The 24,936-nt window shown below is 44.3% G+C and overlaps 1 protein-coding gene across 4 annotated transcripts in view; it reads right to left on the bottom strand.

The window, feature by feature from the left end:
* LOC126473600 (zinc transporter 9) overlaps positions 1-24,936 on the bottom strand; it is a 214,667-nt gene that overhangs the window by 149,248 nt on the left and 40,483 nt on the right. For all 4 annotated transcript variants that reach the window (XM_050100755.1, XM_050100756.1, XM_050100757.1 and 1 more), the window contains one exon: positions 23,340-23,478. In XM_050100755.1, coding sequence (XP_049956712.1) covers positions 23,340-23,478 — 139 coding nt within the window. The remainder of the gene's footprint in view (positions 1-23,339; positions 23,479-24,936) is intronic.

Genomic DNA, 24,936 nt, shown 5'->3' with positions numbered 1-24,936 from the left:
AGTGGTGTTGAAGTCGAGTCATTCAAGAACAAGACACGAACTGAAAATGAGAGCAGGAAATCAATACGAGAAATTTGTAGCTCTGTTTTCAAATATTCCTTCACAAAGTAAAACCCATTTCAATCTTCATACCACTTAAAAGGTGAGTGAAATAGGTGTTGGTGTCAATAGTGCTGATGAACAGCTGAAATTATTAAAATTAAACGAAGCTCCAGGTCAGATGGAATCCCTGTCAGATTCTACACCCAATCCATGGCCGAATTAGTTCCTATATTAGCTATAATCTATCATTGAGCCACAGAACACAAAAGCATGCCCAGTATATGGAAAAAAAGACAGGTCACACTCTACAAGAAGGGTAGCAGAAACAACTGACAAAACTACCACTGAATAACCTTGACATCAATTTCAAACAATGGAAAATCCAGAATGGAATGTAACAATATTAGAGAAGGAAAGTTGCTATTCACAATACAGCAGAGATGCAGAGTCGTGATAGGCACAACAAAAAGATTCACACAATTATAGCTTTCTGCCATTAAGGCCTTTGTCAGCAATAGACACACATGCATACACCCACTCACACAAATGTAACTTGCACACACGTCTGCAGTTTCAGATAACTGAAACCACACTGCGAGCAGCAGCATCAGTGCATGATGGGAGTGGCGACTGGGTGGGGTTAAGGAGGAGGCTGGGGCGGGAAGGGATAGTATGGCGGGGGTGGCAGACAGTGAAGTGCTGAAGTTTAGACGGAGGGCAGGAGATAAGGTGGGGGGGTAAGTAGCAGAAAGGAGAGAAATAAAAATAAATTAAAAGACTGGGTGTGGCAGTGAAATGATGGCTGTGTAGTGCTGGAATGGGAGCAGGGATGGGGCTGGATGGGTGAGGGCAGTGACTAACCTTCGTTTTCCAGCCGCCAGTGCAGGTGTGCATGTGTGTCTATTGCCGACAAAGGCCTTAATGGCTGAAAGATATAATTGTGAATCTTTTTGTTGTGCCTATTGCATATCAGCATCTCCACTATATGGTGAGTAGGAACTTTCCTTGGCATCAATTTGTACATAATCTTAGAACATATTCTGAGCTCAAACATAATGAGGTATCTCTTACAGAATGACCTTCTCCATCCCAACCAGCATGATTTTTGAAAACATTTTTCACATGAAACCTAACTCGCACTTTCTTCACATTAATTCCTGAAAGCCATGGGACAAGGTGGCCAGGTAGATACAACATCTTTCTATTTCCAAAAAGCATTTGTCTCAGAGTTACACTTATTATCAAAAGTAAGATCATATGGGGTATCAGGCAAAATTTAGGACTGGATTGAGGATTTCTTGGTAGGGAAGATGCAGAATATTATCTCTGATGGAGAGTCATCGACAGATGAAGTAACATCGGGTGTCTCCCAGGGTTCCTTGCAGTCAATGGTGTGTATTATTGACCTTGCATACAATATTAAGAGTAACCTCACTTTTCACAGATGGTGCAGCTACCTACAATGAAGTACATACAGTCTGCACGAAGTTGGACAAGTAAGATTTCAAATTGGTGCAAAGTCTGGCAACTTGGTTTAAATGTTCAGAAATGTAAAATTGTGCACTTTCACAAAATGAAAAAATGTAGTATCCTATGACTATATCAGTGAGTCACAATTTAACTCAGTAACTTCATACAAATATCTCAGGGTAACACTTGACAGGGACATGAAATGGAACAAGCCCATAGGATCCATCATGGGTAAAGCAAGTAGTAGATTAAGAGGTTAATGCAATGAGTCTGTGACGGGTGATTGTTTACAATTTACTCACACAAAGTGCTTGGGACCCATACCGCATAGGAACAAAGGGTATATTGAACATATACACAGAAGGGTCACAGGTCTGTTTGACATGTGGAGGAAGTATCACAGAGATGCTGAAAGAACCTATGTAGCCTATTCTTCAAGATAGATGGAAACTCTCCCAAGAAAGTCTACTACCAAAGTTTCAAGAACCGATTTTAAATGACAATTCCAGAAATGTACCACAACCATCTATGTATCACTCATATGGGGATCTTGAGGACAAGATTAGATCAATTACAGCAAGCATGGAGGAACATCATTCATCCCACACTCCATATGCAAATTGAATGGGGAGAAAGTCCTAATGACTGGTGCAATGGGCCATACACTTTGCCATGCCCTTCACAGTGGTTTGCAGAGTATAGATGTACATTTAACGCTACTACTAGTCTTTCTGGCTAAACTCTGACCACTGCAGTAGTCTCAATACTTTCTAAAGGATTCACTTCCAGCCAAAAGCCTAAGTCAAACACGAGCTGTAGCAGCTCTCCGAGGCCTTAGGTCACAAAACCTGACACCTGAACGCATCCCCCTTTCTCATACCTGCAACTCCCATAATCCTACCTTTCACCTGTTCCCCAAATTCCAAAAACCCAACCCTGCAGAACTCCCTACTGGTCATCCCACTGTGGCCGGGTACATTGCTCCAATTGAACAAACCTCTGTCTTTGTTGACTAACACCTCCAAACTACTGTCTGTAACCTCCCATCCCACATTCAAGACACTGCTCCCTTCCTTCACTTCCTCTCCACAGTTCCTGTCCCATTACCACCAGACTCCTTTGTTGCTGTGGAAAAAATGGTTCAAATGGCTCTGAGCATTATGCGACTTAACTTCTGAGGTCATCAGTCGCCTAGAACTTAGAACTAATTAAACCTAACTAATCTAAGGACATCACACGCATCCATGCCCGGAGCAGGATTCGAACCTGCAACCGTAGCGGTCACTCGGCTCCAGACTGTAGCGCCCAGAACCGCACGGCCACTCCGGCCAGCTGTTGCTGTGGACACAATGTTCTTGTCTGCCAACATCCTCTCATGCCCACAGCCCAAACTGTCTTTCCCAACATCCTTTTGATCCCACACCAACCACCTCTTTCCTAATCTCCCACACAACCACATCCTGAACCACACTTCTTTCATTTTTGAAGGGCAAATTTATAAACAAATGCACTGTACTCCCATGCATACTCGCATGATGGCATCTTATACCAACCATTTTTTAGGCTGTCCGTAGGAATCATTTCTATCCAGTCATTACCAAAACCCTCTTGTCCAGCTCAGATTCACTGATAACATTTTCATGACGTGAATTCAACATTTGCTCTTTCCTGAACAACTACTCCCAAATCCCTTCACATGGTCCTTCTCAACTCATTGAGCCACCTTCCTAGATGTCTGTATCCACCTCTCATATGGCTGCATAAATACATATGTGCATATCAACTGTGTCAACCACCAACAGTACTTCCACTATGACAACTGTTACCCATTCCTGCTTACAGCCTTGCCAGCAGTGCAAGCTGCATCTGAGTGGCTGGAGCTGTCAAAATATACTGACAACATCACTATAGCCTTTACTGGCATACAACATCCTATCCAGGTCATCCAATTATATATCTCCTGAGCCATGCTCCTATGCCATCATTAAATCTGTCAATTAGTGGCCAACCAGCTCTCCTCTGACCACCCAGTAACACCCTGGCCTTGAAAAGCTTGACCACATCCTCCACCAGGACTTCAACAACCTCAACTACTATTGTGGCCTGAGATGAGGAATGCCCTTCCATACTTCTACCCTTGTAGACTTGGGCCATTCTTGTTTTTTGTATATATCAATGACGGCCACAAAATTCTAAATAGTAAACTATGCTGGCACCATACCAAGCAGCTAGCATAAGCAATAAAGAGAGAACTTTGAAATGATCATAGAACATTAAACAATGTACAAACTTACACAGATCAGGACAAGACAAATGTAATAAAGTTCTTGTTAAATTATTATAATACTGATATTGAATGACTCTCTACAGCTGAAAAATATGATAAACGTAAGTTTTTAGGCACCCTGATAAACATCTCACATAGAAAGGGCATATCAGCTATATCTGTAAAAATATTACCAGTAATATTCACTTACCAAAAATCTTGCCAATATAATATCCTCCCCCACTCTTAAACAAGTGTACTACAGTTTAATTCACTCACATTTGTAATATGGGGCTGAGATTTTGAGGTTGGGCAGCCACAGTCTAGATGGATAGGATTTTTAGGGTTCAAAAGAGAGCAGTTAGGATACTTGCTAATATAATGAGATAGCCAAATAACATGAAGTAACTACATGGCAGTCTTCGTAAGGGCAAATTGAAACAAATGTTAACTGAAAGATGTTGGTACTCACTTACGGAATTCTGAATCGTTATAAAAGCATACAATGTACTACTTGATGTATGTATTAATTATATGTATTACAAGAGATCACTGTTAAAAATGCACAAACAAAAGATGATGTCCAAGACTGCAAAGTTAATATGACAAGTAAAGATGATGATTATCACCACCACCACTTTTTCAATCTTACTGCCAATCCTGTACCACATTGGTCATTCCCCTATGATTGGACCAAGTGCAGGACCCACCCATGATCTCCAATGCAGTCCTGTTATAGGCACTTCCTACCCCAACAAAAGGCATGGCCACATATGAAAGCAGCCATTTTAAATATAAGCTATGGTACAATTACTGTACAGCATTCTATGTGGGAATGACACATAACCAACAGTTTACTCACATAGATAGCCACTGCCAATCTGTGGCAAACCACAGACCTGACCATTCAGTTGTGAACTTGCTGCACACAAACACAAAGTGACTTCAATGGCTGTTTCACTACAAGGGCTATTTGGATACTCCCTTTTTCCATGAACTTGAAACACCCACAAGGAATAAAAACAAATTACAGAGATGACAAGAGATGACACAGGACAAGAAAGACACAGACAGAGACCAGAAGAAAGGAATTAAATTCACACCGAGTGTGACAGTGGTTGGCCGATCATAGAAACAAAAAAAAAAAGAAAAAGGCAACTACCAAGAAACACACTAAAAATCCAAGTCTAAAATCATAGGCCAAAGGCTAGACTCAACACAAAAAAGGACAACCATTTAGATCAAGCGATAAAAACCCCCTGCACGAATAAAACTCAAAACTAAATCAGTCATCACAGTGTCATCTGATAAAAGTGCAGGAAGCGTATCAGGCAGCACAAACGTCTGCCTGAGCGGAGTTAAAAGCGGGCAGTCCAACAAGAGGTGGAACACAGTCAAAGCTGACTCGCAGCAACATAAAGGTGGGTCCCCGTGGCACAATAAATAGCTGTGCGTCATCCAGGTGTGGCCAATGCACAGCCGGCAGAGGACAACAGAGTCCGTGTGAGAGAACCACAAGGAGGAGCACCAAGCACCGGTAGCCTCCTTGATGGCCCAAAGTTTGTTGGGTGAAGGAAGGGTGCGCCATTCTTCACCCCAGGTGCAAAGTACCTTCTGCCGCAAAACTGACCTGAGGTCACGCTCCAAAAGGCCATTCCCCAATGCCGGTGCACCGACAGCCTGTTTGGTCAGCGTGTCAACACATTCATTTCCCTGGATGCCGACATGACCCGGGGTCCACACAAATACCACAGAGCGGCCGAAACGGGCGAGAGTATGGAGGGACTCCCGGATAGTCATCACCAGACAAGAGCGAGCGAAACACTGGTCGATAGCTCGTAAACTGCTCTGGGAGTCACTACAGATAACAAAGGACTCACCTGAGCAGCAGCGGATATACTCTAGGGCACGAGAGATGGCACCAGCTCGGCAGTGAAAACACTGCAGCCAGCCGGTAATGAGTTTTTCATAATGATCCCCTACGGTACGAGCATAACCGACACGACCATCAACCATCGAAACGTCAGTATGGACACGAACCGTCAGTATAGACAACGACAGAGCCTTGAAACGCGGCAAGGATTGAAAGAAAGCAGCGGCAGAGGGCCTCAGGAGGGACTGAGTCCTTCAGGCCCTGTGCCAAATCGAGCCGAAGGCATCGGCGAGGCACACACCATGGGTATACACAGAGGGGCCCAAAAAAGAGGTGGTAGACGGAAAACTGCAAGCCCAGAGAGAAGAGCTCTGACGCAAACCGCGATTGTACACCCTGACCGGGGCTGCCATTCCAGAAGATGGCCGACCGACTGAGGGAACTGGAGACGATAAATGGGAAGCCCTGGCAAGCTACAAACGTGTCTAGTATAAGCGGCCAGTAACCATTGGCGCCGGAACCGCAATGGACGAGCACCTTCCTCCACAAGTATGCTGTTGACAGGGCCTGTCCGGAAAGCTCCAGTGGCGAGTCTGATCCCGCTGTGCAGGATGGGGTCCAGCAACTGCAATGCAGAACGGAATGCTGAACCATATGCCAGGCTCCCATAACCTAGATGGGACTGAATTAATGCCTGATACAGCCATAGAAGGGTAAACCGAGCAGCACACCAGCTGGTGTGACTCAAGCAAGGAAGAGCGTTAAGATGCCGCCAGCACGTTTCTTTAAGCTGCCGAATATGAGGAAGTCAAGTCAACTGGGTATCCTAGACCAATCCCAAAAACGGATGCGTCTCCACCACAGCCATCAAAAAAAGCCGTGGCTCAGGGTGAATAGTGCGTTGCTGGCAGAAATGCATGATGCAGGTCTTGGCAGCCGAAAACTGGAAGACATGTGCAACAGCCCCAGACTGCGCCTTACAGATAGCGCCCTGCAGCTGCCGTTCAGCAACTGCAATGCCAGTGGAGCTAAAGTATAGGCAGAAGTCGTCAGCATACAAGGAAACTGACACAGACGTTCCCACTGCCACAGCAAGCCCATTCATTGCAATAAAAAAGATGCAGACACTTAAGACAGAGCCTTGCAGTACCTGATTCTCATGAACTCGGGAGGAACTATGGGAGGCCGCAACTTGCACATGGAAGGAACAAAGCAACCGAAAATTTTGTATGAAAATCCAGAGCGGAGCCTGAAGATCCCAACCATGTAGCATAGAGAGGATGTGATGTCGCCAAGTCATATCGTATGCCTTTCCTATGGTAAAAAAAAAAAAAACAGCGACCAGATGCGGACGGCGGGCAAAGGCTGTAATGTTGGCAGACTCCAGGCACACCAGATTATCGGTGCCAGAGCAGCCCTTACGGAACCCACCCTGAGACAGAGCCAGAAGGCTCCGAGACTCAAGTAGCCAACTCAACCTCCGGCTCACCATGTGTTCGAGCAACTTGCAAGGAAAGTTGGTGAGGCTAATGGGGCGGTAGCTGTCCACCTCCAGTGGGTTCTTGCCACGTTTCAACACGGGAATTACGACGCTTTCCCGCCATTGTGACGGGAACTCACCCTCAACCCAGATACGGATGAAAAGGTCTATGAGGCGTCACTGGCAGTCCACTGTGAGGTATTTGAGCATCTGACAGTGGATGATAACTGGCCCGGGAGCTGTATTAGGGCAAGCGGCTAGGGCACTTTTGAATTATCACTTACTGAACGAATCATTGTACGATTCTGGGTGGCGTGTGTGAAGTGAAAAGCTACAACATTCCAGCCACTCTTTCAGGGAGGGGAAGGCCAGTGGGTAATTCACTGAAGCGAAACTCTGAGCAAAATGTTCCGCTAAGCAGTATGCAATTGTGTTGGAGGCAGTATGGACTGTTCCATTCAGTGAAAGTGCAGGGACACTGGTGGTGGTCTGATAGCCACAGAGTCGCCTAATCTTGGCCCAAACTTGTGATGGAGAGGTACGGAAGTCAATGGTGGAGACATACCTTCCCCAGCAGCTCTACTTGCGTCGACAAATGAGGTGGCAGGCTTATGCACGGAGCTGTTTAAAGGCAATGAGGTGTTCCAATGAGGGATGCCGCTTTTGATGCTGGAGTGCCTGCCTGCTATCTTTAATCACATCAGCGATCTCAGGCGACCAACAAGGCAGAGTCCTCCGCCAAGAAAAAGACTCTGCGGCAGTAACAATGCCGGTGGTGACCGAGTGAACCACCTCATCAATGGCGTCACTGGAAAGATGCTCAATAGTGGCAATGGAGGTGAAAAAGTCCCTGTCAGCCTTATTCATGGCCCATCTGCAGGGGCGCGCAGAAAAGTGACGCTGTGCCCGGTTCTTATATAACCCCGATAGCCACGAAGGGCAGGGGCAGCATCGCCGGAAACCAAGTTTCCTGAAGAGCAATTCAGAGGAAAAAGTATAGGCTGAGGAGTTGTCAGAGCTCAGCAAGAAGGTGGAAAAAACCGCTGCAGTTCCACTGGAGGATGACATTGTCCATGGCTGAGAAAGGCATGAAGGGACCGAGGAGGCAGATTACGCCGCTGGGTCACCTGCTGCTACCGATTGAGTACCTGTGCGAGTGACATCCACTGTGTCTGAGAGTCTGGCGAGATATAGGTCCTCAGTGGCCGCCAGAATCTCTACCTCGCCCTCAGATGCAGAGTTTGTAGGTTGCGGTGGGGTGGGTGCCACCGCTAGTTCCTTCCGTCTTAGAGGTCTTCTTCTTGGACTTTTCTCACTGCTCCTTGGGTTTCACTGGTTGGGAGGGCTTCACCGATTCAGTCTCCGGGACAGAGGAGGATCACAAAGCCCTACAACCAGCCGCTTGTGGGCCCTTATGCCACTGCAGGGCAACATCCTTCCCACTTGCGGAAACCTGGGAAGGGAGGGACCGAAGGAACCCTTTGCGAGTGAGAGGAGCTGAAGAAGTTGGATGCTTCTCTGGTTTAGAAGCAGGGATGAACGTCCACAATTGGTGGGGGAGGGGGGGGGGGAGAGGAGCGGAGGGAGGGGAGGTGCTGCTCCCAAGGTAGGTGGCGCAGGAGCAACGGGGTGGGTAGTGGCTCCCCATGGGCAAGGGGGCATGTGGAGTTGTACGACTCGTAGAGCCTATTGGAATTCGCTGAACTGATGGGGCTATCACCGTTGTCGTAGTGGCGGCATATGAGGAGGTCATTCACACAGGATGGAGTCGTTCATATTTCCTCTTAGCCTCAGTATACGTCAGTCGGTCCAGGCTCTTATATTCCATGATTTTCCGCTCTTTCTGTAAGATCCTGCAGTCTGACGAGGTGTTCTCCGCAGTTGACACAGATGGGAGGCGGGGCACATGGAGTATTGGGATTTGATTGGTGTCTGCAATCTCGACACGTGAGGCTGAAAGTACAGCTGGAAGACATATGGCCGAACTTCCAGCACTTAGAGCAACACATCGGGGGAGGGATACAGGGCTTGACGTCACAGTGGTAGACCATCACCCTGACCTTCTCCGATAATGTATCACCCTCAAAGGCCAAGATGAAGGCACCGGTAGCAATGTAATTATCCTTCGGACCTCAATGAACACACCGGACAAAATGAACACCTCACCGCTCTAAATTGGCGCGCAGCTCGTCATCAGACAGCAAAAGAAGGTCCCTATGGAAAATAATGCCCTGGACCATATTTTAACTATTATGGGGTGTGATGGTAACTGAAACATCCCCCAACTTGTCTCAAGCAAGTAACCTTCGTGACTGGGCAGAGAATGCCGTTTTTATCATTACTGACCCTGAGCGTAATTTGGACAAGCCCTCCACCTCCCCAAACTTGTCCTCTAAATGCTCTATGAAGAATTGAGGCTTCGTTGCCATGAAAGGCTTCCCATCAGCTCTCGTACAAACTAGGAACCGGGGTGAATAAGTGTCACTGCCATCCTGAGCCTTACACTCCTCCCACAGTGTGGCTAGGGAGGGGAACGATTTGTGATTTTATTTCTGAGCATTGAATTGAGCCCGAGAACGCTTAGAGAGTGTCGGCGGCTGGCCAGCAACAAGAGATGATGTACCACGCTTCATTGCGGGTCATCTGCCCTGATGCCACCCACTCTGACCAAGGGCCCTCCCCACGGGCGCCACCCAGTCTCAGCAAGGGCCACCTGGCAGGATGGCCATTGCCGGGAGTCCTGATGCCCCATGGAGATGGGCATCTGCTCCTTGGCATACGTGGGGAGTTAACGGCGCACGCATCAGTAGAGCGATCCCTGTGTTGTCAGGGGGCTACAACCAACAGGGTACATGGTGGCCCCATCACAACGGACTGGCTACCGTGCTGGATTTTAGGTGCAAGGAAGTCCCTGGTCGTTGTCTCCGCAGATAGAGCCCCCGATAAGGTGAGACACCCAAGTTTGAGCCATATTCAACAGATCGCCATTTATTAGAGACAGAAGAAGAAGAGGACGCTACAATGACAGCAACTGTGTGCAACCGCACGAGACATCCTTCTGGGATCTCTGGTGACGATGGCCAACATCCAAACAAGTGACTGAAGGTATATGAGTGTATAGCCGAATTTAACAAATGGGATGACACTGTGTGTTTGGCTAACGTATTTTTCTACTTGGAGGGCACTGCCAAACAATGGTATGAGAACAACAAGGAGAAGTTCACAAACTGGGATGTATTCCAGGCAGAACTGTGCAAATATTTTGGCAACACACGACGACAGAAGTGCAATGCTAAAGATAAAGTGCAGGGCACAGCATCGAGGAGAAACTACAGCATCCTACATTCAAGATGTTTTGGAGCTGTGTAAAATAATGGGTCCTAGAATGAAAGAGGAAGATAAGGTTGCAAATCTCATGAAGGGTGTTGCTAAGGACATGTATCAAGCCCTACTCCTGAAGGTGGTTTCGACAGCAGACAACTTCATGAAATGGTGCCAATATACTGAGACAATGCATCAAAAAAGAATTACATGCAACAAGTTTGAACGGCTTCTAAACATCATATCAATGTTTGTGCTGGAGGAAGCAACTGATTTCACAAGTGTTCTTCATCAGATAGTGAGAGAGGAAGTTGAGAATGCACTTTGATTGCACAGTGAGCAAAAAACTAGACACTTCAAGAGGTCATAAAGCAGGAAGTGGAACAAACATTGAACTCAATCTCTCATCCTTCACTTCCCTTTAAAACGATCTAAAAGTTGAGACCCAGATGGAGTTACGTTCCTACAATGCCACATGAGGAACCTGCTTGGGCACCAAGGAACACTGACATCTGGAGCACCCACGATAACCAACCAGTATGTTTCCACTGCAGATGACCGGGACGTCTGATACGCTATTGTCAAGAAAGGTGGCGGATATTTGATGGCGCCCGTGCCAGAAGACAGCAGACTGATCTTAGCTGACACCAACTCCGGGACAAAGAAGATGAAAAAGAAGATCTGGGTGCAGGATGATGTAGGTCACCATAGCCGCAAGCTAGCCGCTGGAGAGGACGTTCCCCAAAGTGCCGATCATGGTCTCCATCGCCATTTAGCAGCTCCAGCTGATCACCTAGCCGCCGCAACCTGGAAAACTAAACGGTGCAACCTTCCTTGGAGGTGAAGCTGCAGAAGAGAAAAATCACCTGCAGTCGATCACTACAAAAATGATATATTCATGAATGGTTGACCAGGCCAAGCTCTTGTGGACTCTGGAGCATCATATTGAGTCATTTCGGAGAAGTACCGTCACCAGTTGCAGAAAACCTTATTCGTAGACAACAAAACATCTCTGGCTAAGGTGGCTAATGGGAAATATGTAAAACCTACAAGAAGATGTGTCATTCGTGTGGGTATAAGTGGCCATACACAGCCCTTAGAATTCATCATCTTACAAGAATGTAGTCACGACGTCATTCTTGGATGGGAATTTTTGAAAGCTTCTCAGGCAATTATAGATTGTGGTCGCTCGAAGATTATGATAGACGACACGAGATACTGTGGACAGGAAGATGCACATCTGAGTGTGTGGGGACTATGTGTGCAGGATGAAGTGATCATTCCGCCAGTCAGCACTAGAAAGGTAACTGTCATGTGTCGTGCCATGCATCAACCCATGGATCTTGTATTTTTTTATTTTTTTATTTACTCGTCAAGTTCCATAGGACCAAATTGAGGAGCAAATCTCCAAGGTCATGGAACGTGTCAGTACATGAAATTACAACATAAATGTAACAGATAAAAATAAATGTTCATGAACCTTAATAAAGTCAGTCCATAATTTTAAGTAAACGCTATCAGCAATACAATAAAAAATCAGCTTAATTTTTCAAGGAATTCCTCGACAGAATAGAAGGAGTGATCCATGAGGAAACCCTTCAGTTTCGATTTGAAAGTGCGTGGATTACTGCTAAGATTTTTGAATTTGAGTGGCAGCTTATTGAAAATGGATGCAGCAGTATATTGCACATCTTTTTGCACAAGAGTTAAGGAAGTCCGATCCAAATGCAGGTTTGATTTCTGCCAAGTATTAACCGAGTGAAAGCTGCTTATTCTTGGGAATAAACTAATATTGGTAACAAGAAAAGACAACAAGCAATATATGTATTGAGAAGCCAGTGTCAAAATACCCAAACTCGTGAAAAGAGGTCAACAAGAGGTTCATGAACTAACACCACTTATTGCCCGAACCGCCCGTTTCTGAGCCAAAAATATCCTTTTAGAATGAGAAGAGTTACCCCAAAATATAATACCATATGACAACAGCGAATGAAAATAAGCAAAGTAGACTAATTTTTATGTCGAACGACCACTCATTTCTGATACTGTTTGAATAGTAAAAATGGCAGTGTGAAGTCTTTGAACAAGATCCTGAATGTGGGCTTTCCACAACAGCTTACTATCTATCTGAACACCTAGAAATTTGAACTGTTCACTAATTACATGCCCATTCTGTGAAATTAAAACGTCAGGTTTTGTTGAAATGTGTGTTAGAAACTGTAAAAACTGAGTCTTACTGTGATTTAGCGTTAGTTTATTTTCTACAACCCATGAACTGAAGTCATGTACTGCACTATTTGAAACCGAGCCAGTGTTGCACACAACATCCTTTACTACCAAACTAGTGTCATCAGCGAACAGAAATATTTTAGAGTTGCCTGTAATACTAGAGAGCATATCGTTTATATAAATAAGGAACTGGAGCGGTCCCAACACTGATCCCTGAGGCACCCCTCACTTAGACCCCACAATCACAGCCATTCTCAAGACTGTGAATAATGACTGTTATAACTTCAAGTTGAACAAATATATTTCAAGGAAGACGCAATACATGAAAGTCACAGATCAAGTAAACAGAGTAAGACGTTGTGTACACTTTAACAGTCAAATCATAACCGAGTCCGAGTATAGTGGCCGCTGGCTGGCTGGCCGGCCGCTTAGGTGGCGCTGCTGCTCCTGTATGGCTGGCAGCCAGTGCCGCACGTAGAGGACGCGCGTAACTGCACGGTGGCACTTTGAAAGATCAGCGAGTCACAACACGTTTCCCCCCTTTGAAGTTTTTGCACAGGTCTTGATGGAGGTGGCCTGTAGATTTCTAACGTCCATTGGTGTTGTTTGACTGGCTGTAAAGTCTGAGGAGGAGGCTTCCCGTACGGACAGAAGTGTCCCCGATGATAACGGGTCGAGATGACAGGAGACATGCGGGTCGAATCTGCTGATGCCCCGTGCACCAATCTGCCTGTTGCGGCAAGTCCGGTTGTTATAACAGGAGACATGGGCGATGTGTCTGCGTCCGTAGGAGAAGGAGGCGAGTAGAGTTGCTCCGACAGATGATAATCATCTGGTTCCTGCACGCGCACGTCTCCTGGTGGCGTCAGTTCTTGTGCTGGCACCATTATGATAGTGAGAGGACTGCGTTGTGAGTAACGACAGATTCCAGTATCCCAAGCGTCAGGTAGAGCCGAAGGTGGTGTAGCGGCATCCGGAACAAGCATTGCCGGCAGACGAGACCGAAGCTGGTCTGAATGACACACTGCAACACCCGTGTCCGTCTGGATTTCATACAGGTGTCGGCCACGGTGTCATAAGATGCAGCCAGGACTCCATTTTGGCCACCTGCCATATCCCTGTACCCATACAAGGTCGTCGGCTGTGAACCGGCCAAGCGAAGGCACCCACGGCCGTGAGGTGGAAGGCTGCAGAAGATGAAGTAGCGTGCAGGGCTGTCGGCCATGTAAGAGCTCAGCTGGGCTGTGGTCGCCCACGGGGGTGAAATGGTAAGAAGCCAGAAATTGGAGAAGCGCATCATCAGCAGCAGAGGAAGTCAGGAGGTTCCTCATCTGAGTCTTAAATGTGCGGACCAGTCGTTCAGCCTCATTGTTTGACTGTGGATGGAACGGAGGGGCTGTGACATGCACGACGCCGTGACGGACACAAAAATCCACAAAATCTGAAGAGGCAAATTGTGGACCATTATCAGTAACAAGAGTAGAGGGAAGGCCTTCCACAGAGAAAATGCGAGCTAGAGCATTTGTGGTTGCCGCAGTGGTAAGCAACGTGCAACAGACAATGAAAGGAAAGTTAGAGTAGGCGTCAATAACGAGAAGCTAATAAGTACCTAAAAAAGGTCCCGCGAAGTCAGCATGAATACGCTCCCAGGGCTTCTCAGGCGAAGGCCACGGTGACAAAGATGACTTCGGGTCGGCGGCCTGTGACGCACAAGGGCCGCAGGTAGCGACCATGTGTGCTATTTCAGAGTCGATGCCGGGCCAGTACACATGATGGTGCGCCAGAGATTTTGTGCGAGACACCCCAGTGCCCTTGGTGAAGGAGGTGCAAGACCGAAGCATGCAAAGACGCAGGTACCACAACATGCGGCGCATTTTCGATGGAAAGGAGGATACCATACCTAGCCTTGAGGCGGTAACGCAAAGCGTAGTAGTTCCACAACGGATCAGAAGTCTTAGTGGACGGACGATCTGGCCAACCCTTCTGAATACGGCATAAAACCCGGGCGAGGGTAGGGTCAGGACCCATAGCAGCCGCCAGCCAGTCCCTGGTGATGGGGAACCCGTCCACAACCCGCTGCTCGGCAACATCCAGGTGGAAACACAAATGTTCGTCCCTATCGAATGCCAGATCAGGACCCATGGGAAGGCGAGACAGTGCATCAGCATTTGCATGTTGAGCCATTGGCCGGAAATGAATCTCATAACTGAAACGAGGCAAGTAAAGAGCCCTATGCTGGAGGCGGTGTGCAGCCTTGTCAGGAAGTGATGTTGATGGATGAAACAAGGAAACAAGGGGTTTCTGATCCATAACAAGATGAAATTTGGATCCACAGAGAAAAACACCAAACTTATAAAGAGCATAAATAATGGCCAAAGCTTCTTTTTCAATTTGAGAATACTTTTGTTGGGTATCCGTGAGCGTTTTGGAGGCATAAGCAATGGGTTGTTCCGAACCGTCAGAAAAACGGTGCGCAAGGACTGCACCGGCCCCGTGAGAGGCGTCCGTGGCAAGAACAAGATGTTGGCCAGGTCGATAAGTAGCCAGGCATGGGGCCTGTTTCACCATAGTCTTCAATTTCTGGAAAGCCGCATCGCATGACGTGGACCAGCGAAAAGGCCCGTTTTTATGCAACAGGCGATGTAACGGCTGAGCCAGCAAAGCAGCAGACAGTAAGAGCTTGTGATAGTATGCTATTTTCCCCAAGAAGGCCTGCAGTTCCTTAACAGATGTAGGGCGAGGGAGGGCATCAATCGCAGCGACAATTTGTTGAAGCGGACGAATACCAACCCAAGAGAATTTAAATCCCAAGTACGTGATAGATACCTGAAAAAAATTTTGATTTCTGAAGATTACACTTAAGACTGGCAGTCTGTAAGACATGAAAAAGTGTGCGGAGATTTTGAAGATGTTCGTCAGTGGTGGAGCCAGTGACAACAATGTCGTCCATGTAATTGATACACCCAGGGACAGTGAGCAATAATTGTTCCAAGAATCACTGAAAGAGAGCAGGGGCACTGGCAACCCCGAATGGCAATTGTCGGTATTGATAGAGGCCGGAAGGTGTGTTAAGGACCAGAAACTGCCAGAAGCAGCGTCGAGAGGAAGTTGTTGATAAGCTTCTGACAGGTCTAGTTGAGAAAAATACTGGCCTCCAGCAGGTTTAGCGAACAATTCTTCAGGTCAAGGCATAGGGTAAGTGTCGATAAGGCATTGAGCATTTACAGTGGCTTTGAAATCGCCACAGAGACGAATATCACCATTTGGCTTAGCAACGACGACGACAGGAGAGGACTACTCACTGGAAGTGACAGGAAGAAAGACCCCTGAAGCAGTGAGACGATCCAGCTCCCATCTGACCTGATCACGAGGGGCCACAGGAATGGGCCGAGCCCGAAAAAACTTGGGCCGAGCAGTGGGTTTGAGCATGATATGAGCTTCAAAGTTGTTTGCATGGCCTAAGCCAGGAGAAAAAAGGGATGAAAATGTCGTCGACTAGGAATCCAATTGAGCACAAGGAATAGCATCAGAGACGAGATGGACAGAGTCATCTATGGAGAACCCAAAAACGCGAAAGGCATCGAAACTAAAAAAATTCTCCGCGTTACTATGGTCGACCACAAATATGGGAACAGTGCGAACGACAGATTTGTAAGATACCTCAACATCAAATTGTCCCAAGAGAGAAATCTTTTGTTTATTGTAAGTCCGTAATTGCCTAGTGACAGGTGACAGGATTGGAGAACCCAACTGAAGATAAGTCTGAGAATTGATGATAGTGGCAGCAGAACCAGTATCAACCTGCATGCAAACATCTCGACCAAGTATTTGGACAGTGAGGAATAACTTACCTGAAAGGGAAGAAGTACAATTGACAGACAACACAGAATCAGAATCACCATCATGTTCATGAACATCATTTATGCGGTCAGATTTGGAAACGGATGACAAATGACCCTTTTTCTTTGCGTTTGTGACACACGGCCAAATGTTGTGGACAATCTTCTCGTGCACGTTTCGTAAAACACCGCAGACATGAAGGAAGTTGCCGTGGGTTTTGCTGCAGTTTCTTAGAGGTTTGTTTACGGTTAGGCCGAGGCTGCGCTTGGGAGCGTACCATGGAATTGGCGTAGGATTCATTGTGAACTTCAGTAACAAATTGACACTTTCTACTGAGGCCGTGAAGTTCAGCAGCCCAAGCGCAACAGGATTGATTCGGTTGTTTTTGACAACGATAAAAGGCAATACGAGAGACTACCACATGCGTTTGCTTTTGAAAATACACGAACAGAAGTGAGAACATTTCAGCAAAGGACAAACACACAGGATCTTTCAAAGGAGCAAATTGGGACAACAACCGATACAGCTGAGGTTGTAAATCCAACAAAGGAACAGAGACTTACATGTTTGTTCGTCCGCAACATGAAATGCCACGAAGTGCTGTCGAAGATGTTTTTCGTAATCAGACCAGTCTTTCGCCGGTGGGACTTTGAAAGATCGGCAAGTCACAACAGTGACCTTTTGTTTAAAGTAAGAGGTGAACCAGTTGTGAGCTACTCCCCGTATTCCGTAATGGCCCAACTTCTGGAACAATATTTTGTTATCAACACAATCAAATGCCTTAGTTAAATCAAAAAATATGCCATGCGTTCGAAACCTTTTGTTTAACCCATCCAGTACCTCACAGAGAAAAGAGAATATAGCATTTTCAGTTGTTAAATGACTTCTAAAGCCGAACTGTACATTTGATAGCAAATCGTGTGATATAAAATGATCAATTATCCTTACATACATAGCCTTTTCAATAACTTTTGCAAACATTGATGGATAGAAATAGGTCTAAAGTTATCTACATTATCCCTTTCTCCCTTTTTAGAAAGTGGCTTTACTACTGAGTACTTTAATCATTCAGGAAACTAACCATTCATAAAAGAAAAATTACGAATATGGCTAAATACAGGGCTAACATGTGCAGCACAGTACTTTAATATTCTGCTAGACACTCCATCATAACCATGAGAGTTCTTAGTCTTCAGTGATTTAATTAATGACTCAATCTCCCTCTTGTCTGTAACACAGAGGAGTATTTCAGACATCGATTTCAGAAAGGCATTTGCCAAGAAAGTCATATGATTTCCTGTAGAAACTAAATTTTTATTTAATTCACCAGCAATGCTCAGAAAATGATTGTTAAATGCTGTACATGTATCTGATTTATCAGTAACCAAAATATTTTTACTGTAAATTGACTTCATTCCGTCAACCTCGTGCTACTGACCAGACACTTCCTTAACAACTGACCAATGGTTTTAATTTTATCCTGTGAATTAGCTATTCTATTTGCATACCACATACTCTTTGCCTTCCTGCTAACATTTTTAAGCACCTTACAATACTGTTTGTAATGGGCTACTGTAGCTTGATTGTGACTACTTCTAACATTTTGATATAATTCCCGCTTTGTTCCACATGATATCCTTATCCCACTAGTCAGCCACCCGGGCTGCCCATTACTGCTAGTACCCCGTTTAGAATGTTCTAATGGAAAGCAACTCTCAAAGAGCATGAGAAATGTGTTAAGGAAAGCATTGTATTTATCATCTATGTTATCGGCACTATAAACATCCTGCCACTCTTGTTCTTTGACAAGGTTTAAAAAACTCTCTATTGCTGTTGGATTAACTTTCCTACATAGTCTGTAATTAAATAGGACATTGGTTTGAGTACAAAAGCCTTTTAGTGTTAAAATTTGTGCATCATCGTCTGAAGGCCATTCACGCTTTTACTAACAGAATGCCCACCTAGTAATGAAGAATGAATAAAAATATTGTCTATGGCTGTGCTACTGTTCCCCTGCACCCTAGTTGGAAAAAATACAGTTTGCATCAGATCATATGAATTTAGGAGGTCTACCAACATCCTTTTTCTTGTACCATCACATAAAAAATTTATATTCAAGTCATCACATATAACTAGTTTCTGGTACTTCCTACAAAGTGAATCAAAAACCCTCTCTAGCTTGAGCAGAAATGCTCTGAAGTCAGAGTAAGGGGGCCTATAAACAACAACAATTAGAAGTTTAATGGAATGTAAGAGAACCTTACCACTGAAGAACAACTTGGTCATCCCAGCCTCTGTCATCTTGTTTAAGAAAGCATTTGGTGAATTGTGGATAGTTAATTGTCGCCAAGAACTGCAGATCCTTCCAAGACGCATGTCGCTGAACCAATAATTGAAGAACAGCTGAGCATCATAGAAACCTCCCATGCACAGTCTGTGGGTGAAATTAGCCCTACCACTACAAGACAAGATCTTCTAGCTCAACTATCACCAGATCTCACTAAGGAACAACAAAAGAAGCTACTTGCCATTCTTCAAGAGTTCTCTGAATGCTTAAATCCACAGGTGAATAGCAGATTAGACAAATCAATGGTGAAGTACTGGATTAGCACTGACTGGAGACTACCAACCAATAAGCCAGAGAGAATACCGTGTGTCAGAAACAGAACGTAGAATAATTCACGACGAGGTAGGGAAAATGTGAAGATTGACATCATTCAGCCTTCACAGAGCCCATAGCCATCACCAGTGGTCCTAGTCAGGAAGAAGGATGGCAGTTGGCGCTTTTGTGTTGATTACAGGAAGCTTAATAACTAAAAAGGATGTTTCCCCTCTTCCACGAATTGACGATACACTAAATTGTCTGAAGGGGGCTAACTTTTTCTCAACCATGGACACTTACTCGGGATACTGGCAAATCAAAGTAGATGAGGCTGATCGTGAGAAAACTGCATTCATCACCCTCAAGAGCCTGTATGAGTTTAATGTAATGCATCAGCAGTTTTTGAATGGATAATGGATAATTTTCTAAGGCACCTGAAGTGGACGATGTGTCTATGTTATTTAGATGACATTATGGTGTTTTGAGAGACATTTGATGAACACATAAAAAGACTGAGGGCCATTCTTAACTGTCTCCAACAAGGCGGACTGAAACTTAAACCAAGAAAGTGTCTCTTGGGGGCAAAAGAAATCAAAGTACTTGGACACCTTGCGTCAAACGAGGTGTGCAGCCAGACCCAGAAAATGTGCGATCTACAACGGAATTTCCTATTCTTAGAAGTATTAGAGATGTGAGAAGCTTCCTTGGATTATGTTCTTATTACAGTTGTTTTATCAAAGACTTTTGTATCAAAGCCAGGCCGCTACAAGAGTTGTTAAAAGCTGATACTAAATTTATCTGGGGTGGTGTTCAACAAGATTCTTTCGATGTGCTGCGAAAAGCTCTGACGACTGACCCTGTACTTGGTCTGTATGTTGAGAGAGCACCTACAGAACTGCACACAGATGCCAGTGGGTATGGGATCGGTGCTGTTATGGTGCAGATTTCTTATGGAAAAGAGAAGGTTATAGCCTATGTTTCTAGGACACTTACAAAAGCCGAGAGAAATACTCAACTACAGAAAGAGAATGTCTTGCTATGATCTGGGCCACGTACAAATTTCGACAGTATCTCCATTGAATTCCATTCACAGTTGTTACAGACCATCATTCACTTTGTTGGTTGACAGGTCTTAAGGATCCAACAGGACGACTCACCAGGTGGGCACTACATCTTCAAGAGTATGATGTTATCATAATGTACAAAAGTGGAACAAAACACCAATATGCCGACTGTCTCTCAAGAAACCCTGTGCAAGACCATCAAGATTTTAATGAAGATAGTAACTGTCTCGCTGCACTCCAGGATCTCTCTGCTGAGCAGAAGGGCGCCAAGACATCTCTAATTATGCTTGCCTTAAATCGGTCACAAGATGTGACACGACAATTTAAGGTAGTTAATGGATTACTTTGCAATAAAAACTTTGATCCGTTTCGAAAGAGGTGGCTACCAGTGATTCCTAAACACATTCACTTAGATGTTCTACAGAAATTCCATGACACATCTGAGGCCGGACATTTAGGATTTATTAAGACATACAATACAGTCCACAGGAGATTTTTCTGGCCAGGTTTATTTAGGAGTGTCCGTCACTATGTGTCACACTGTCGAGAGTGCCAGAGGAGAAAAGCAGTTCCTCAGAAACCACCTGGCCAACTCATGCCAATTCCACAAGCCGAAATGCCTTTCCAGTGTGTTGGGATTGACCAACTCGGATGATTTCCAACGTCTGCTAGTGGCAATAGATGGATTATTGTTGCACTGATTATCTGACATGCTATGCCATTACAAAAGCTGTGAAAACAGCCGAAGCATTCGAGGTAGCCAAATTCATCGTAGAAGACACTGTATTAAAACATGGTGCCCCAAGGTAATTAATTACGGATCGAGGGAAAGTTTTTCAATTGAATTTTGTGACAGAGATAAACCATCACTGCAACATTTCTCATCACATGACAACAGCCTACCATCGGCAAACTAACAGGCTTACTGAATGCCTTAATGAGACCTTGGCCGACATGCTATCATAGTTCGCCAATGTTGAGCAGATCAATTGGGATGAGGATGCTACCTTTCATGACGGTTGCCAACAAAACTGCCAAAAAGACACCACAGGATTTACGCCATTTTCCCTGGTGCATGAGCGTGAGGTGATGACGATGATGGACACTGTGTTTCTGTTACATCCTGATGATGTGGACGACGATTACATTGGCCAGGTGTTAACCAGAGCTGAGGAGGTTCAGCAGTTAACTCAACTCCGCACACTGCAGGCTCAAGAAAACGATCGCTGAAGGTATGACGCGAGCCACCACCCTGTTGTCTACCAGCCTGGTGACCTCGTCTGGATCTTCACTCCTGTTCGGAGGGTTGGTCTCTCTGAGAAGCTCCTCAGGCACTACTTTTGACCTTATAAGGTTGAAAGACAGTTGTCCAATGTTACTTAAGAAGTTAAGATTTCGACCCCGACACAAGACAACGGAAGATCAGAGATACGGTCCATGTCCTTCGAATGAAGCCCCATAAGGATCCTGCAACCCAGGGTAAATTCGAAGCTCCAGTGACAGGCAACAAGCAGAAAGGTGACGAAGACCGTAGCAGCAAAAGAACTTCTAAGATGATCTCCGCCAGGGCGAGAATCAATCATCAGGAGTTGGAGTATGCAGGACCGATGACTCGTTGCCGGACTAGGAGGACATAACACAAATAAGCTGTTATCTTAAGGAGGGAGCAATGTCACAGAAGAAGCCGAGTAGCACCGTGGTGTAGTGGGTATGATACTAACCTGTTGCATGAAGGGTCACGAGTTCATAACTCACCTGGATTGTACATTTTTAAGTTTTATATTCAGTTCTAGTACATTCTAGAAGTATCCACAAATGGCAAGAATCATTGTACTGGAATGTTCTGTAGCTGTATATATACTGTATGTGTTCTGGCTGGAGGCAATTTGCTCTGCGCTCTTATATGTGCGTGCTGAATAAACCTTCATTACATGAAGTTAGTGTTCGTCATTCATCTAATTACACCTTCTTCTATGTGACAATATATAAACTGCATGTGTCTCAGAGCTAACTGAATGTTTAGTCCCATGTATTTCAGACTAGTCTGAATCTCTTAATACACCAGAGGATTTGACATTAGTCCTGTCCATTCCAGATTTCACATACAACTTCAGTTTAAGACAAAAGGAAACGTCCAGGTCATATCTTCATGACTTCAAATTTACCCGATGCTATTGATGTCACTTTGAAGCACAAATGCCTTAGGTTTCAGCGAACAGTGGATTGCTTTCCAACAATTTCTTTCATTAAGCAGAAGTTATTTGCTAACAATCTGCTCTGTACTTGCTCCTTCAGTCATCAGTTCCTGTCCGACTACTTCCTGTTCTTTCACAGAATGTTAAGACCTTCCTCGCCTAGCTGTCTCATACCCCCTTCCTCTCCACCTTGCTAGTGCTCATTTCTTAGTAACTCCCAAGGCCTCTTTCAAGCTGCACTCAGCTTTTACTCAGGATACAAACCGTAAGACTCCCCAGTTTGTCCCTCATCGCTTATCACCTCTGGCCAAAATTTTCTTTCCATGGAAAATGCTAATCCGTACTTACATTTGGAGTTCTCGACAAACAGTAGGTCCCTTTTTCCTGGCTGAGTAAAGATTGAAGTAAGACGAGGGCATAGCCCTTCCTACACGACCACGCCTGATAAGGCACTGCAGTATTCAAACCATCTTTCAAATTGCACAGAGCTTTACTTTTACTCGTTCATGAAAGTTGTCAATTAATTATTATTATTTTATACTCATTTAGTATTATTTTCTACTGTCCCTCCCTACTGATCTCAGAACTAATTTTCATATTGCAACAGTGCTTACTATTTTTACTTCATACATAGGTGAGTATCCCCCTGCCCTTTATTTTTATGGTCATTTCATTATTCCCAGAAATGATCCTTCTGGATCACAAAAACCATGCCTTAATAATAACCTCGACTATTGCTAATTATCATTTTGACATTAAATTTACAGTACTCCTCCCAGAACCAATGAGAACAACAGCAACGAAAATATGAGGGAACACCAAACATCTTATGAATGAATTAATGGCTGGATTGCTTTGTTAATTACATTACATGTAAAGTAGACAGAATAGAAAATGACATTTAACAAGAACAAATATCTGTACTATTTTAAGCTCAGACATAATAAAGGATTTCACCTGCACAGATTTGTGTATCCCATATGCTAATATCAACTGATTAATAGTGTCAGCTAGGGAGTGAATGCTTTCTGAAAACATGCTGTGAGACCCTGTGTACATCCAAGCACAGAGTTTGAGAATAAAGTTGGTTCCATTTCTGTAAAAAAGAAAAAAGTAATGAATATAGTATCATTATAATACAAAATAAATTCCTGCGTGGGGTACCATAATCTAGAATGTGTAGAAGTTTCACTCTAAAACAGGGTTACACAGGGTGCATACTGTGTCGTAATATTTGCTACCCATAGACAACAGATTTACAGAGTATTCGAAAATATCTACTTTGTGCAGATGTTAGGGCATTCACTACCCAACTCTTCCTTCTTTACACACCATGACTCACTTTGTGCACCGATCACCTTAGTACCTAACAAGATTGTTTACAACAAATGGCCAGCACCCAATATACATCACACGCAATTGTACTGCATGAGCACTTAAGTCCCTCTTGTCAAAGGCAGCCATTGAATTTTTGGAGACAATGATTTTCAATCATCAGAAGCGTATGACCGGCTTAATCCATATGAATTCAGGCAGGCTAGGAAAAAAATCTTATCTTCATAGTCACTGATTTTATTGAATTTAGCGTATGTTAAAACGAAGGACTAAGTAAAGAAGTCCAAACAGAAGAAACCATTGTAATCATAAAGCAGTTATCTTTCCAATAAGACGAACTCTAACAAAATATCTAGAACTGTTACAGAGATACAGCATTTTAAATTTTTTTTACGAAATTCGCATCTTCAAAATGGTGTTTACAGTGTCATCTTTGAGGCCTGTATGTCAGTGCAGTAACTTTTTTGGAGAAAACAAAAAAATACATGTCTTACTTACTCCTGAATTTTAACAAATGCTAAATTAAATCCGAGACTATGAAGGTCTTTCTCCGTGTCTTGTGGTTATGCACACCAAGTTTTGTAATCCACTCTGAACTATCTTATGTCATGTTTATTACTTTATATATGTTAAAAGATTCACAAGTTAAGATTCTTACATTTTTGAAGCTGTTTCTGCATGTTTCAGAACTAGTCGTCCTTAAAATGATACTAATTTTTTTTTTTTTTTTTTTTTTTTTTTTTATGTTAAGATTTATTTCTTGAATGTTTAAGTTTCCCCACACTGTCACTCCTTACTGCAGTTATGGCTCAAAAATTTCGTGGTATGCTGTCCAGAAAACTGTCTACATACTGCGAAAGCTACTTCATCATGAACGTGAGAGACCTCAGTTTTTTTACAAACAGAGTTAATATGCTGTTTTCATTTCAGCTCACTATCCACTGTAATGCCTTATAATCTAGTGGATTCTACTTCTTCAAGCCTCACATCATACACATCTAAATTCATAAGCACAGACTTCTCATTGTTTCTGAATACTGCATACAGCGTTTTTTCAAGTTTGTAATCAGTTCATTTTCCAGGAGCCACAGAGGTGTGATGTTTGCAAAAATATATGCGCTTCTGTTCTACATTTTGGTCACTGTTCAGTATTGCCATGTAATCTGCATACAATAATTTCTCCTCTTTCTCCTCAACATCTATATTATTAACACAGCAA

The sequence above is a fragment of the Schistocerca serialis genome, chromosome 4 (assembly GCF_023864345.2).
Source record: "Schistocerca serialis cubense isolate TAMUIC-IGC-003099 chromosome 4, iqSchSeri2.2, whole genome shotgun sequence".
NCBI lineage: Eukaryota > Metazoa > Arthropoda > Insecta > Orthoptera > Acrididae > Schistocerca > Schistocerca serialis.
Note: the sequence above shows the minus strand (reverse complement) of the source record. Positions and strands in the feature narration are given on the sequence as shown.